Genomic DNA, 14,181 nt, shown 5'->3' on the forward strand with positions numbered 1-14,181 from the left:
AACTAATTTTACCTCCTAAATTAGTTGGCTTATCGATGAGTGAGGCCACTACAATCAGTCTGCTAATCGACTTTCCAAGTTTGGCAACACGATCCTGAAACACGAGCTCCAGATCTAAATCTGGAACGTTATTTTTCCACGGGATAATCTTCTTCTGAACATCAGTCCACTCTGACTGGTCATCTGCTTCACCTGAGTTAGAACCTGGGAGGGAAAAAGAAAATAATCCCATATCTAAAAATCTATTTATTTAAATACACACTTTTTTTTAAGAGTTTAAAATGATAGTTTAGGATGAGATTCATTAACTAAAGAACTTTACTTGGATTGGGACACAACTGCCATTTTCAATAGTAATTTTAAATGTTCCAATTCAACTCTAACAACCAATACTACATTTCATGAAAATTTAAGATGCACTGTTGTTTACGTTTTAGCATATGCAAACTTAGGAAGCATATTAGTATCCACAGGGTCTCATAGTTTGGTAAGATTTTCACATTTTTTCTTAGAGGTCCATAAAATAATGGTGTATCTTAAAAACAACATAGTATGGAATTTTCTGTAGAAATAGTGTATTCCTGAAAACAAATAGACAGTCTTTATCTCAAATTATTGGACAAGTACTTGGGCGAACTTTTCTAAAACAAAGGATATTCTCCGAAGCGATGCACTGAGTACGCAGAATGTTGTTGACCTTTCTCATGCAGTGTTGTGAGCTGTAGTGCAGGACTGAGACTATCCTTCCAGGCTCTTCCTCAACTGCTCCACTCAAAAGTGTTCACTGAACCATCAAGGAGCACTTAGCTCACGGGGATGGAAGAGACACACAAATACTAGAACACGGTATGACAGTGAGGGTAGGTAATGTCTGCTGGGGGAGGAAGGGAGGCGCAGAGACCCAGGAAGACTCAAGGGAAGTAAGAGTTTGCAAACAGAGAGGGGGAAGGGCAGCACTGACTGTGGGGACAGCGTGTGCATGGGCACAGGACGTGGAACGAAGACGACGGGCAGTGGCAGGACTTTGGTATAAGCTCACAGCCTGCCAGGATGGAACGAGGTGGCTCAGACCATGCGAAGAGCATGAAAAGCATGTAGACAATGATAAAGAATTTACAGGTAGGAGCCATTAGAGGCTGTTAAGAAGGGGGAGAACAGTACTGGTTTTGTGTTTTAGGAAAAACCCCTCATAAAAGTGAGGAAGATCAGCTGGAGCCTTTGTACAAGACCAGGCAAAGACAGAGACAGTCTAAATTAAGGCAAGAGCAGAAGCAGCCAGATCTGGGAGGCAGAATTACCACGATTCAGTAACAGATCAATGTGGCTGGCACGAGGGAAAAGAATGACCTCTGTGATGATCCAGTGACACCCGTAATAGAAAGCGTTTATAGAGGAGGCAAGTTTGGGCAAAGAGGGAAATCCAATTTGTATATGCTGAGTTTAAAGAGTTTATGGTGTATCTGGGTGTAAATGTCCAGCAGGCTCAGGAAAGAGGCCACAGAGAGATACAGATTAGAAGTTATGCTAACTGGCAGTGGTTCTGCATTGTGGAAATTAATAAAAATGTTCATGGAGAGCATGCAGAATAAGGAGACCAGGCCCATGAAAACATTCAGGGGATACGAACACCTAGTCCTGCCATAAATACCACACTGTGATACCCTTCTCCTTACCACACACCAAACAAAACAGACACAGACCTCCTCAGCCTTTTTCCAACCAAACAACACCTGATTTCTCAGCTCCGCTCTGTGGCCCAGCTCAAACCAGCTGCCCACATACGTCGTCCTTGTCTCTCCTCTGTCTCTGCTCAGCCTGCCCTGGCGGGGCCGTCCCCACCACACTGATGAACTAGCTTTTGTTGCCATCTTTTGCCCCCAAATCTCCCTGACTGATGTCCTGCTTTGGGAAAGCCCTTCCTCCAGATCTCTGCTCGACCTGCTCTCCCTTCACATGGGTCTCTGCTCATTGTCAACTCCGGAGAAACGTCTCCTTGATCCTCTGTCACTATCTCTATCTGCTCTGCTCTCATGGTACTGTTTGCGTAGGAACGTAAGCTCCTCGAGGGCAGGGACTTGGTCTATGTCTAGCACACAGGAGGCAATCGCTAAATCTCTGTTGAAGGAATAAATAAACTTAAGGTGGTAGGTCAAAAAATGTATTCACGAACCATCTAGAGTGTTTGATAAAAAAAATTCTCCAGACATAGTGACTTAAAATCTAAGGGTGGCCCCCCAGTATCTGTACTTTAACAGGCTATCCAAGGGATTCTTGAAAACATTAGCATTTTAGAGAAGTACAGATCTAAGGGACAAAGGGGGGAGCTCCTGAAGGGGCTCAGAAGAGTCAGACTGAGCAGGAAAATCATAGCAAGACGCTAGCAAATACATGCCCCATAAAGGGCAGTCCTTAGACTTTGTGAAGGAGGCGAAACGACCACTTCTGATTTTCTGAAAGAAGCTTCAGCGGTCGTGGGTCAGGGAGGGCCAGAGCAAGCAGCGGCACTGCGACAAGCGTGGGGACTGTGGCCCATGGCTAGTCACTCAGATCAGCTGTGGCGTAAGAAGAGGTGGCATTGGTCCTTGGATGGGAGGAAGAGGAGGAGATGAGCAATGAAGGAAATGAGAAAAAGGCCCCAGGGAAGCAGTAAGTGTAACAGAAAGTTGGGGAGACAGGAGGAAGAAGGCCGAACAAACGGGTGAGGTCCCACCAGTCCCCACAAGGGACTAGAATCAAGGGCTCTGCTTTACTCCTAAATGGGCCAAGAAGTGAGATTTCATACTTTGGCCCTTTCTAAACTCTATACTTTTACAGGAATATATATAATGGGAGAGTGATAAACAGTAATAATATTTCACAAAAAAGAAAAGCTACTAGCTTGATATAATAACGCCATCAGGCTCTCTTGGCTTTTTACAGCAAAGCTAACACATTAACATTGCTAGTTAGTTATACCACATTTTTTCAGTCTTTTCTCTAAGCCATCAAGCAGAGTTCACTTCAGTGAAAAGTGGTCTTATCAACTATGTGTTCTCAGTAACTGAACTGAGTAAGCTGAACCAAGTCAACAAGGGGAGGGAAAAATAAAATTTTTTTTTTTTTACCTATGTCCTGCTGAGCCCAGTCACCTGGTTTCCGTTCACAAAGTTGAGTTGGAGAAAGATACCACTGAAATCCTGAGTCTAAAGGAATGTCCATGAATCTGGTAAATTTACCAATGGCGATCCATTCGTCTTCAACAAGGCCTGAGAGGCGTGGAAGGATGTAAAATATGGTCTGAAAAGAGAATTGTAAAATCTCAATTTTTTTTCCTTCAAAAATAACAAAGAAACACATGGTAACATGTCTAAAATACAACTTTTACTTACTCTTACTGATGTATTCTCCCAAACTACCACAATGATCATATTATGTACTTTTATGTACATTTTATCTTGTAGCAACTCTCTCGACATATTTCTCATCTACTCTAAAGAATCAGGGGATTCATTTAGGAAAGACTTGAGGGCAGGCACATCTTCCACCCTGGTACTTCTGTGTAATAAACCACTCTGTGCTTGATAAAAGCAAAAAGTGTTCAGTAGGATTGAGCAATATTCATGGTGGCAACATTTAGATAAGTGCTATTTATTGATAACCGAACACCTCCATAAGCGGTCAAAGTCAAGCTCTTTTGATGCCAAATCTTTACTCTTGTTACCATGAGACAAATTTGGAATCTAAACTTTGCATTGGCCGTAGATTAGCTGTGACGTTAGGCAAACCACTTAGGCTTTCTTGGCTTCAACTTCCTCATTTGTAAAATGAGGATAAAATCAGGTTCAAATGGCACATCGAGGTGTCTGTAAACTGCACATTATGACACCACTGAACATGGTAATTATTTAGTCATTACATAAACTATCCCCCTTTCCTTTCTTTACCTACAAAAAGAAACAGAACCAGAGAATCATCAAAGGAGAAAAGGCACATACAAAACAGAAGCACAAGTAACAGGCAATGTAAAAATGAAATGACGAACACCTGACAACGCGAAGCCTTCATGCTGGCCCTACTTGTACGAATTTAAACTGGCGTGAGGACCGCCCCACAGTGTCCACGTAGTAGAAACCAAGTACAGTCCAAATGCAGAAAGAGGTGGAATTTGTGAGCCGCTGTGTTATTTACACATACAAGTACAGCTCCTATCGTTCATGGGGAACAGAATACACAGAAAGGAGGCGGTGAGGAGTCGGACAGGGAGGAAGGAAAGAGGGAAGAGGGACTTACTCCTGCTGCAGAACTGAATAGAGAGTGCTGACTTAACACTAGAGAGCTAGTAAGAGTCCTTCAGAAAGATGTCAAACAAAGCATTCTAGGCACTAAAGAACACAGAACAGAGCATGTTAAAATAATTGAAAAATCCTACATTTTTTGCGACGAAGCAACAGAAGCGCACATTAATATTCTGGAGTGAATATCTCACAATATAAAGATTAATATTTTTTTAAAGGCCAGCTTATTAGTAACCGATCCCCCCAACTGCATATGCACAGCAGCTCAAGTTACTGTGGAAAAACCCTAGGTCACCTGTTTTAAATTGAAAGGCAGAACACTGGAGAAAGTGACACGATTTACACACATTTTAATAATCTGTATATTAAGTTCACTCACATGCTAATTGTAATAAACGTGTTTTATGATTCTTAAAATTAAGTGAACACCTTTGGATACAATTAATGCAGGGGTGTGTGTGTGCTGTATAATTCTAGTCACCCAGCATCGGGAAAATGCGAGTGACAAAGGGACAGATCTTTTTGCTTTCACAAACAGCTTCATCACAGCAAAATCTCACCTGCACAAACGTTCTCACCCATCTCCTTTTAATGTCAGAACAGATTTCTGTTTAGAGTTAAATATTCCCCCTTCCAGTGTTTACAAGCCTGAGAAATAGAAAGCGATGGTGACTCGCCAATTTTCACTGCCTATGAGCGAAATGCGAGCAAGAGTCATCTGCACGAAGTGGCAAAGTTAAACTTAGGACTTTACGCCGTGAGGGTGACGCTGTAAGGGGGAAAAATTCACCTCACCCTCCAAGAACTGTGGCAGAAAGGGAGCACCAGGATTAAAGACACGGTAGGGAATTTACAAACGACACTCTCCACTCACCTCCAGACAATAATCCTTAAGCGGGTGAAATGTTTCAAAAAAGAAATGCTCTTGGATGCGTTGCCAGTTCTTCTTGGCGTTCCTAAGGAGTAAAGATACAGTGTCAGGTCCAGACAAGTGAGAGAACTCTGGTGGGGGGCGGGGAGGGGGAATCACTCAGATAATCCTAGGGAGTGCAGAGGTTAGAATGCACGGAAAATCTTGCGAATTTTATCCTAAGATTTATACACCCCCTGCCTACCTCCCAGATCAACGTACTTCACACAAACTGACACTGAATTTGACATTTTGAAATGAAAGTCAAAGAAATGACTGTTTCACAGTCCCACAACAATGACCAACAGGACCCGAAGCCAGGTCTCTGCGCTTAAAAATACAGGGATCACTCCCATAGATGGTGCAGAGGCCTGCGCTCCATCAACGCTGATGGGATGCGGAAATGGCTTCCGTTGGCAGTGATGGGGAGCCCTCACAGGAGCAGCCTGTGACATGTAGCACTTACGTGCTCGGGGCAAAAGAGCTCTAAAAGGGAACCGTGTGAGAAACCTGTCCTTAAAGAGGACAGTCCTCAAGTCCCCACCTGGCAGTAAGCGCTTTTTCTACCGTGAAGATTCACAACGCATGCCAAACCACCGGAGCTCCTAAACCACACAGACAGAATAGGGAAGGTTTTAAAGTCTTAACACATCTGCCACGTTTTCAAAGGCAAAGGGGTAGGGATAGAACTCATAACCCAGCTGGTGGCAGGTTGCAGTGTGAATTCGTGATCAACAGCCCACAAGCCAAGTAGTTTTGAGGCTCCCACGCTGGCCTGGCCGGTGTGCCTTCCTTACCCCTCAGACCCCCCACCCCGCCACCCGCTCTGACAGCCGAGCCTCCGGGCACTGCGGGGAGAGGAGAGAGTTCTCACCTGCTGCACCTCCTACCACCTGCCCGCTTGGCTCCCCACCCCAGGAGTCTCCTAGACCCGGGCCCCTGAACTGTCCCCTCCCGGCTCCTCTAGCCTGATCAAAGGGCTCCGTGTCTTATCTTAAAAAAAGAACCGTACTGAAGCGCCATCAGGTGGGGCTGGAGAGCTAGCCTGAGGCCCACCACATAAGGGGACACCCACGCACAAGGGGATTCCTTTGGGGGGCAGGGGGCCGGGACGGGGGGAAGGAGACGGTCTTGCCTTTATCTGACACCTTTCTGCACTGTTCAACTTCCTAACCACAAATCCTTATTTAAAAACAACTACTGTGGGGCACACCTGGGTGGGTCAGTCGGTTAAGCGTCCAATTTCGGCTCGGGTCATGATCTCACAGCTGGTGAGTTCGAGCCCTTCATCTGGCTCTGTGCTGACAGCTTAGAGCCAGAGCCTGCTTGCTTCCGATTCTGTGTCTCCCTCTCTCTCTGCCCCTCCCCTGCGTGCACTCTCTGTCTCTCTCAAAAATAAATAAACATTAAATTTTTTTTTAATAAAAAAAACCGATGTTACCAAAGATAAAATAGAAGCCCTCCTTGACACCACATCCTCTACAGCTGTTCTATGACAGTTCACAGAAGAGTTTTGGGAGAGAATTATCCCCTCAACATGGCTGTGTTTTTACCTTCTTCATTGTCTTTTAAAGACATGATGTATTTCAAGTATGCGAGTGAAGAAACTAAGCTAATAGGCAGCAATGAGCCCATCACCGGATTTAACATAATATATTGTCCCAACCACTCCTAATCCACTTTAATTTGGTTTCTGCCCCACGAATAAGGCTACTGAAATGGCTCCCCCTAAATCCAGCGGGTGCTTTTAGGCTCTCATTTAACTTACCTCAAACCTGTCCATTTCTCTACCCCCCAGTAACCTAACACATGACTTCCTCCCATTCTTTTTTTTTTTTCTTCTAGTTTATTTATTGTGGGAGAGAGAGAGAGAGAGAGAAAATGAGCAGGAGAGGGGCAAAGAGAGGGAGCGAGAGAATCCCAAGCAGGCTCCGCGCTGTCAGTGCAGAGCCCGACATGGGGCTCAATCCCACGGCCCTGGGATCTTGACCTGGGCCCGAATCAAGAGTCAGACACTTAACCGACGGAGACACCCAGGCGCCTCTCCTCCCATTCTCTCCTGTGGTCCCCTGATCTGTTCTTCACACTTTAAAAAATGCAAAAGCAAACCCAGTGATGTCATTCCTGAGTTTAAATAATTCACTCAACAGAAGCCCAACTGGCCTGGCCTCTGCCCCTTGCTTCCTGCACACACTGCCCTTGGGCAGACCAGCCCTGTTCAGGGCTCTGAGTGCACCGTGCACACCGGCACACCAGCTTCGGGCCGCCCAGACATCACCGTCCTCCATTCCTCCATAATGGAAACATCACGTGACTTAGAAAGGCCTGCCCTCCCCCACCCAGCCTGGAGAGGCCGCATTTTCTCATCACGATCCTTCCTTTTCCACTGGGGTACCTGCCATGACTTAATTTATTATTTGTATGAGTGTTTACTTGATGTCCCATCCACCTGACTGGGAGCCACACAGAGATGAGAACTGTGTCCACCTGGCCTGCCGCTGATGCCCCACAACTCAGCCTGCATCGGTCACAGAACCGATTCTGCCATGCATCAGAAGAGCAGAGATGGTCCGATGACCAGGGTTCCTTATTCTAATTGGTTAAATCTCCTACCTGGTACGAGGATTTTAAAAAGAATTAAGTTACTTTATAGAAGAGTGTTTTACTGCTTAAGAAAGGAGCCGACCCAACTGTTTTTAGAAATCAAAACACAGCTACCCAGGAACTCTGACCAAGATCAACCACCAACCCAAACATCCCAACAGCAAATGATAAAGCCCTGGTTTCATCATAGAGAAAACCGTAAATGGACAAATGCCTATCCGCACGTAAAATGTATTCATTTCCCTCAAACTTCCTTCCGCTAGGGGAAGGCGGTGTGCTCCCACCCACCCACCCACCGAGGGGAAAGGAGACCTGCAGGACTGCCCGAGCAAGAGGAGGGATTCCAGCTGCCACAACATACCTGGAAAGGTAGGAACTCTAAGCACTGCTTGGTCAGCTACTAATTTTAATGATCTGTCTTTGTCGTGACTAGAATTTCTATACAACGAACTGTGTACAATGTGTCAGAGGTGACCGGCGCCTTCCTTTGCACTTTTGTCCCTCACCTGTGAACCTGCCCTGTGTCCCCAACCTAATTCTCTCTTCTGGTTTTTCCCTGTTGTGTCTCACGCAATTATATTTTAGTATTTGTATTTGCTGAATTGAGTGTCTTCCTCCTGAGACGCCAAAAGCTCCCTCACCCACTTGATCACCAAAATGCTTCTTTTCAACCAATGTATGGGAAGTAAAAGCAGGCAGAAGGGCTATCGGGTACTTTGTGGCCGCGGGAGTACCTCAGTCCTGGCCCCACATGAAGCTTCGTAAGGACTCAGTCTTATTTACACCATCTGTTAGCTTGATGGTCAAACAAAGACCCCCCCTCCCCCATATGTTACTGGTTTTCCAAACACTATTTCATGTGCTTAACGTGCTGCCTCAAACCTTTATCTGTCTGTTTATAAGAATCTGTAACTATTTTTGAGCTTCTGAAAGAAACTTTTTATGTATTGACTGATATTGCCAGGGTCTCTGGAAGTTATAAAAATCCTGGCGTTCTTGGATAGTGATAATCAATGATAATCAATGATAATGAGGAAACAATAAAACAACAACACTCCCTTAGAGCCGGGGAAACAAGTTCAGATACCAGGAGACAGGATACTCGAGCCTGCCTTTGTGCGCTGAATTGAACAGGGCTGGGTGTGGGAGAAGCAGCCTGTATAGAATACTGAGCCGGGTGGCCCCCCTCCCCCATCCTGTACCAGTGGCATTTTATCTGTTCGATACTGAGCCTCTGTGCAGGATTTTGTTTGGGAAATAGAGACACTCGCTTAAAAAAAGGAAAAGAGAAAAGCTTCCATCTTTAATTAGTACACCTGGGCAGTTGGGAGCACGTCTTTGAAGCCAGATCGTTCTGCTTCCCAGTGCTTCTTTGACAACAGAGGATGGGGACATTCAGCTCTACTGAAAAGGAATATCTAAAGGTATGTAAAACATTACTGTAAAATAAAGGATCAAGGATAAGAAAACAACAACGACAAAAAAGGTTGAGATGGAGCTGACCACAATGAGAAGTGTGATGAAACGAGGCATTCCACAGTGCTCTGCCCACGCCCCACCTTATCCAAGCTCCGATATCCATGCACAGAGTGATGACAGGCTAACGGGACAGAGGCACCTCCTCGTCCCCTCTGCTCTACTGGAAGTAAAGTGAAGGGGAGGGGGTCTGCTTACCCTGCTCCAGGCATGTTTTCCACTTGACTAAGACTGGACTCAATAACAGAAGTCAAAGCGTCAAATTCTTCAACGTGCCATGTCTTACACATGCTCCAGATTTTCTTAAGGGCCACTAACGCGTACAGGCGGATACTAAAATTGTGACTGAGGCACCACTGCAGGACGATGATAAACGCTTGCTTCAGAATTGGTTTCTGAAAAGAAAGGGCAAAGATTCTTCAAATGTAAACCCGGGCCCTTGACTGTAGAACCACAAAGCAGACAGAAGATGATCTGATTTTGCCCGTTCTGCATTAGCGGGCTCCTCAGACACACCCAGAGTGCTGCGGTTCGGGTCTCCTCGAGGGAGAATTTCCTCACAGCTCCAGGTTCCGCTTACAACGCGGCTGCGGTACATCCTCCCCGCACTCCAGCACCTGCGGTACCATGGACAGCACCTCCACGCCAACCCTTACTTTCCCACAATACATCCTCCCCACACTCCAGCATCTGAGGTACCGTGGACAGCACCTCCACGCCAACCCTTGCTTTCCCACAATGTGTGAATGACAGCCCCCATCACGTATGACCTTTCCCTGGGCTGGAAAAGTCAGAATGTTCTCTAAAAGCCCCACTTCTGGTACACTCCAAAGTGCTTCTAGAGCAAGGCATCTCACACAACGTTCTTTTCCTCCTCGTCTTTGATGTGAATGACTGTTTCCCCAATGGTACCGTTGGACTCATGTGGCAGTGAGTGGTGGCAGGAAAATTAAAAGGTGGGGAGAAATATAACAAAGCAGTTTAAACTTCCCTGTAGTCTTTTCCTGTGAATTCACAGACTGTTCTATCTTCACAGCCTGCAGACTTCATGCAATGCCAGTCCCTGATTTCCAAAACCACACAGTTCCACAGATATCGAAAGGCCACAGAAGCGACGTAGATTAACGTGGAAACCAGATGGACTGAAACTTTTAATAAAATATCAGGAGCTACCTCGCTGCTTCTACCATGTGGGTCATCTGTAAATGTTTGCAAGGCTGCACCTAGCCAAGAGTCCTGAGGTTTCTACTGAAACAACTGTGTTCACAGAAGACTTTTACCAATACGCGGGCATGGTTAACAGCTCACTTCAATTTCCCAAAGCTCCTCAGAGAAGGACAAAATACAGATATATATGATCCTCTTATTTCATTCCTTTATTCAAAATACGGTCAACAGCTATCAAAGGTCACTGTATTGCCAGCATCACATGGACACTGTTGGGATATGTGAAAGTACACACACACGAAACCGTAATACGTAAACGACCCTCTCTGTGTGATGAGCAACCAACAAAGACCATGTTTATGTAGAGCAAAGTGTGGTAACTAGTCAGATGGGATCCAGCAAAAAGGCATCATGTAGGTTCCCCAACATGGCGCTTGAACTCACGACCCTGAGATCAAGACCTGAGCTGAGATCAAGAGTTGGATGCTTAACCGACTGAGCCACCCAGGTGCCCCAAGGAAGAACGAGTTTTAAGAAGAGGAGCAAGGGAGCTGAGGGGCACACCACATGTACAGCCGAGAAAACCAGGACATGCGGTGCAGAGAAAATATATTTACTTGGCCAGGAGGAAGATGAAGAGAAGTATCTGGGCGCCAAAGGAAAGAGGCAACTTCCAAATGATACATGATTGGGTATTTAGTTGTATTTTACAAGTTGAAAACCAAGGCAGGTTATCCAAGACAACCGAAACACCATGAGGAGTGAATTTAAAAATTAAAAGAGGGGAAAGAGAATGTTGATTATTAATTACTAATATATTACAGTCCTTTACAATTTTATGAAGCATACACACGTGAGCACCTAACCATGAAAACTACTGCTGGTGTTACGTAACCCCGGTGTTTGTAACACGCACAGCTTCACACGTGGGTCTTACTATCCACGAGCTCCAGGTCAGACAACTCGTGTGAAGATGACGTGTACCAGAACAGCATCAGCACAAGGCCCGGCATCCCAAACACGACATGTCCAACGCCGAACTCCTGACTTCTCCCACAACCTATGTGGGGTCCTACTGCCTCCACGCCGCCTCCCTTATTCCATGCCAATTGCTCTGACCTCCCAGGCAGGACGAGACCACTCACCTACAGCCCGCACCTGCTGTTTGTTCCCTTGTCCTGGAACCCTCGTGTGGCTTGCTCACTCACTGCTTTTGGGTACATGTTCAGGATCACCTCCTTGGGCAGGTCTCCCCTGAACCCACCTCCTGAAATAGCCGTCCTGCCCCAGACACCCAATCTTCAGCCCCTTGTTCTGCTTTTTTCTTCAAAGCCTGTGTCACCACCTGACAGTATCATGTCTAGTTGTCGTCTCTCCCCGCACCAGAATGGTGGTAGAGATGGTTTTATTCACTGCAGAATCCCCAGGGCCTGGAACAACCCACCAGGACACACAGAAGGCACAGGACAAACACTGGAGGGGGGAAGGGAGGAAGAATTGCTCCAAAGTACCCCTCTGACGGGGCCTGCGGCCAGCTGCCCGCACTATACACCCCTACTCCAAGGTCTGGCTTCTCCCGGCTCCCTCAGAGTTTTCTCCCCTCCCCTTTCATCCCTTCCCCTGCAGCTTCCAAGCCCTCCTTCCAGGCATGGTCTCCAGCCCCTCACTAACCTTTCTCTCCCACCTCCCTAAGTCATGAGAAAGTCTGCGCCTGTTCCAGTCCTCAGTGTGACTTCTGGACCATCACTTCTCCAACGTCAAAGAAAAAGCCACGGCTTTTTCTACCCAGAGCCACGGCCCACACCTTGTCACAGAACCTGTAACTGTTCTCTTTTCTAAAATCTGAAAATCAGGTATTCCTACCGCTGACCCAAAGCACCTGTCTGCAGTCTCTCTCCTGGCCACCCCACCTCTTTGCCTCCTGTACTCATGGAATTCATCCGAGTCACAACCTCCTTGTCGCTGAACACTATGGATAAAGCCCTTATCTTTCCTGACCTTTCCAGGGCACCCCACTCTCTTGACCTTTCTCTCCTTGAGAAGACCTCTTCCTATGACCCTTAGAACACCCCATTCTTAAGGCTGCCCCCCTCGTCCTCTTCCTGTTTCTTCTCAATCTCTTCCTCTCCTGTCCCGTAAATGCTGGTGCACCTCTGGGCTCTGTGCTCGGCTTCCTCATTTTCTCAGGCTACACACACACACAGTCTGCATTTGTTTCCATGGCTTCAGTCCATTCACGGTTCCCAAGCTTGTGAGTCACAGCTCCTTTTCTTCTTTTAACCGACACGTTCCTGAGATCACTGTAGATGCACGTGCAGTCATAAGAAATGATAGAGAGACCCCCGGTGCCCCGTACGCTTTGCCCAGCTCCCCCTCCTGGTAACATGTGGCAAATCATAGTACGGTGTCACAACGAGGATGCCGTCACTGACATCACCCATGAATGTAACCTGGATCTCCTCAGCTTTACTGGAATTCGTTTGTGTGTGTGGTGTGTCTGTGTTCAGTCCTACACCATTTTATCACACGTGTGGGTTCACATCCACCATCACGGTCACGATACTCAACAGTTCCGATGTGCAAGGATCCCTCCTGTTGTCCTTTTGTAACCACCCGCCTCCTTCCCACGCTCCTCTCCCCACACCCATTTTTTATACAACTGGCACAGGGTTTTGAAAACTATTTGAATTCGGGGGCGCCTGGGTGGTTCAGTGTCCCACTTCGGCTCAGCTCATGATCTCCTGGTTCGTGAGGTCGAGCCCCACATCGGGCTCTGTGCTGTCGCCACACAGCCCGCTTCAGATCCTCTGTCTCCCTCTCGGTGCCCCTCCCCAACTTGCGTTCTCTCAAAAACACACATTAAAAAATATGTATTTGCATTTTAATCTGCCCGAGGTGAGCTTCTGGTGGCCAGTTTGGCAGAAATGGGTCTTCACCATGGAATCACTGAGGCACTGAAGAAATGGGCGCTCCGCTCTCTGCTGCACCACTAAGCTGGGGGTTACCTGGAGCCCTGGCTACAGAACGGTTTCAAAATAGAGGTTTTTGTGTTTCGGGCGCTACAGCCCAGGGCTCACCAGACACAGAATGTGGTGAACCCTGACCCACAGCTCCTCGTATCTTCAGCAGGGTTCACCCTGGTTCACCTGCAGCCCCTCAACGTCCTCTGAGATACACTGGCAACAGCACCCATCTATCCGACACAACGCCCCTCCTGGTCTCGCAGCTGTGGTCCCAAAGCCAGTGACAGCTTCTGAGCTGTAGTTCCTATTCAGAGACCTACACGCGGCTGCTGCCTGCCATGCCTATGGGACACCCTGCGGGTGACACACTCATAATCCCATCCACTCATTGCCACCCTCCCCCCATCCTGGTCTACTCTCCTACTACTGCCCTGTTCCAGTGAAAGTCACCACCACCCCTGCCAGCCCAGGTCACTTCCCTGCTTCCCTCCACCAAAGCCATCCTCCAAACTCTGGCGTTTCTCACTAGCACGTACCCGTCACGTCTATCCACCCGCGACCTCCATGCCACATCCCAGCACCGCTCGAAGCATGAAGGTAGCTTCCCAGAGGTTTCCGGTTTTAACCCCATGACCAAACCAATCCTACACACCGCACTCACAACACCAAGTCTGCTCATGTCACGTTTCTGCTGGAAGTTCAGCAGCATCTCCCCAGTGTCCTCTGGATAAAGTCCAAATTTCTCCCATACGGAGTATTTACTGTACGTCTACACCACCGTTGAGTT

The 14,181-nt window shown here is 47.0% G+C and overlaps 1 protein-coding gene across 7 annotated transcripts in view; it reads right to left on the reverse strand.

The window, feature by feature from the left end:
- The window catches only part of TARBP1 (TAR (HIV-1) RNA binding protein 1), a 94,513-nt gene that overhangs the window by 7,092 nt on the left and 73,240 nt on the right, over positions 1–14,181 (reverse strand). For 6 of the 7 annotated variants that reach the window (XM_053207771.1, XM_053207767.1, XM_053207769.1 and 3 more), the window contains 4 exons: positions 9,463–9,659; positions 5,149–5,230; positions 3,105–3,276; positions 13–204 (listed from right to left, as the gene is read on the reverse strand). In XM_053207771.1, coding sequence (XP_053063746.1) covers positions 13–204; positions 3,105–3,276; positions 5,149–5,230; positions 9,463–9,659 — 643 coding nt within the window. Of the gene's footprint in view, positions 1–12; positions 205–3,104; positions 3,277–5,148; positions 5,231–9,462; positions 9,660–14,181 lie in introns of those variants that run through there. The other variant, XR_008292361.1, reaches the window with a different exon arrangement.

Source organism: Acinonyx jubatus, chromosome D2, assembly GCF_027475565.1.
Source record: "Acinonyx jubatus isolate Ajub_Pintada_27869175 chromosome D2, VMU_Ajub_asm_v1.0, whole genome shotgun sequence".
NCBI lineage: Eukaryota > Metazoa > Chordata > Mammalia > Carnivora > Felidae > Acinonyx > Acinonyx jubatus.